Here is a 2,075-nt window from a genome sequence, read left to right on the forward strand (position 1 = left end):
GAATTTGATGTTGGGGTGTATGGAGTTTAGATGTGTAAGGAAGTCAAAGAGTTTATCCATACCATGTGGCCAGATGACGAACGTGTCGTCCACGTAACGGAGAAAGCAAGTAGGTTTCCATTCGGATGACGACAGGGCTTCCTCCTCGAAGTTCTCCACGTACAAATTCGCTACCACCGGTGAGAGTGGGCTACCCATGGCGACTCCCTCCGTTTGTTCGTAGTACAGACGTCGAGATACTGGGACAGCGTTGTTAGAGAAGCCATCGAAATTCGCACCAATGACGACCTCATAAACCGTGACTGTGGCTATAACCTTAGCAAGACTTGGAAACCAGCGATTGGGTTAATCAAGAGTAAATCGAGCAAATGTATAGTTGTGACGACCACGGCGTACAGAGCCATCACACCGACGTCATCTCAGACGCCGTCGCAATCTGTTCCACCGCGCGACCGTGGCGCGGGGCGCGGACGGCGGAGTGAGCGCGCCGCGGGCGGAGGGTATTTAAATCGGCCGCCGCCGCGACCGAACCCACGGGCAGTCGTGAAGATGAAGTCGCCTAAATCACGCGATGATATGCCGCTCTTCCTGGTCGTCTGCTCCGACACCGTGGAGAACCGCAAACTCTACCAACTGACGCGGGTCGCTGACGTTCCGGTTCAGACCGAAGATCTTCGCTCCCGGAGAGGCCCTGTGCAGTGCTTTCGCTGCCAGGGGATCAATCATGTCGCACGCCACTGCTCAATGCCGGACAGATGTTTTAAATGCGCCGGCGCCCACGCAGGACGTGTGTGCCCCCGTCCGCCCACCGAGAAGCCGACATGTGCACTCTGTGGCGGTGCTCACGTGGCCAGCTATCGTGGGTGTGAGGTGTGGAAGCGTGCCATCGCTCGCCAACGTGGCCAAACGCCAGCGCCGCGTCCGAAGAAGCCAGCAACGAGACGGCCCGGCGTCTCTTTCGCGGCGGCAACGTCAGGGGCGCCCTCTGCCGTCCCAGCTGCGTCGGCTGCTCCTGCTCCTGCCGCATCCGAGGCCGTGCCGCCACCCGCGGCTCCTGCGCCTCCACCACAGCTGCTAGTGGCGGACCCGGGTACTGCCTCTCCCGGGACGTCAGCCGGACCACGCCCCGCCGACCGCCGGCGCGGGGGTCGCCGCCCCATGGGTGCCCAGCGCTCAGCACCGTCCGTCGCGCAGCCCCAGGTGGACTCTCCCAGCGAAGCAGCCACGCCTCCCCCTTCCAGCGACGGGGCCGCGCCGGCTGCTTCCACCGCTGACCTGGCCAACCTCGTCGCGCTGCTCACTGCCCTGGTGAACAGTGCTACGAAGTTGATTGAAGTCCTGTCGCAGCAACTCACCGCTGCAGTGCCGATGGCCTCTCTGGCCCCGACCGCTGTCAACCCTCACCAGTTGCACCATGGGCAGCGTTAGAGGGCTCACGGTCGTAGCGTGGAATGCCAACGGCGTCCGCACTCATGCTGGCGAACTTCGCCAATTTCTTCGAGATGAAGCCGTCGACGTCTGCTTTATCAACGAAACCCACCTGAAGCCTGGGGTCGACGTCCGCAATGGCTTCGTCACCACATGATACAACTTCCGCCACTGGCAACGCTGGAGGCCACTGGTGTCGTCGTTCACACCTCGGCGGGCGCCATCACGTTCGTCGCTGCCTATCGACCGCCGTCTCGTCCACTGGACCCTGCTGACATCGATGCTCTGCTCTCCTTGAGGGGGCAGGTGTCCGTCTCCTGGAACTCCAGGATCACCAATGCCGCTGGCCGCTGCCTGCTCCAGGTAGTGGAACGTCACCATGCGCTTGTGGTGGGGCCGTACGACCCGATGATCTTCCCTGCCCGTAGCCTCCCGGATATAATCGACATAGCGGTCGTCAAGGGCATCCCTCATCAGATCACCGCCACGACGAGGACGGCACTGTCTTCTGATCATGTCCCAGTGGTTTTTGATATCGACCTAGACGCCCTCCAACAGCCCCGGAGAGGCATCTCACTTGCTGGCATCGACTGGGACAGGTTTCAAGCAGCCGTGACGGACTCACTCGCCGCCGCGCCGCCCCCCTG

General features: G+C 61.8%; 1 protein-coding gene across 1 annotated transcript; it reads left to right on the plus strand.

Annotated features, from left to right (window-relative positions):
* The first annotated feature begins 576 nt into the window (after positions 1 to 576).
* Positions 577 to 1,428, plus strand: LOC126215974 (skin secretory protein xP2-like). Its single transcript, XM_049942103.1, has one exon. It carries the CDS (start codon positions 577 to 579, stop codon positions 1,426 to 1,428), a length of 852 nt encoding a protein of 283 aa, XP_049798060.1.
* Positions 1,429 to 2,075: the final 647 nt, after the last annotated feature.

The sequence above is a fragment of the Schistocerca nitens genome, chromosome 1 (assembly GCF_023898315.1).
Source record: "Schistocerca nitens isolate TAMUIC-IGC-003100 chromosome 1, iqSchNite1.1, whole genome shotgun sequence".
NCBI classification, from domain to species: Eukaryota; Metazoa; Arthropoda; class Insecta; order Orthoptera; family Acrididae; genus Schistocerca; species Schistocerca nitens.

What these genes read in the sequence shown, in the direction of transcription:
- LOC126215974 (XM_049942103.1), top strand. Translation starts at nt 577, where the DNA reads ATGCCGCTCTTCCTGGTCGTCTGCTCCGACACCGTGGAGAACCGCAAA.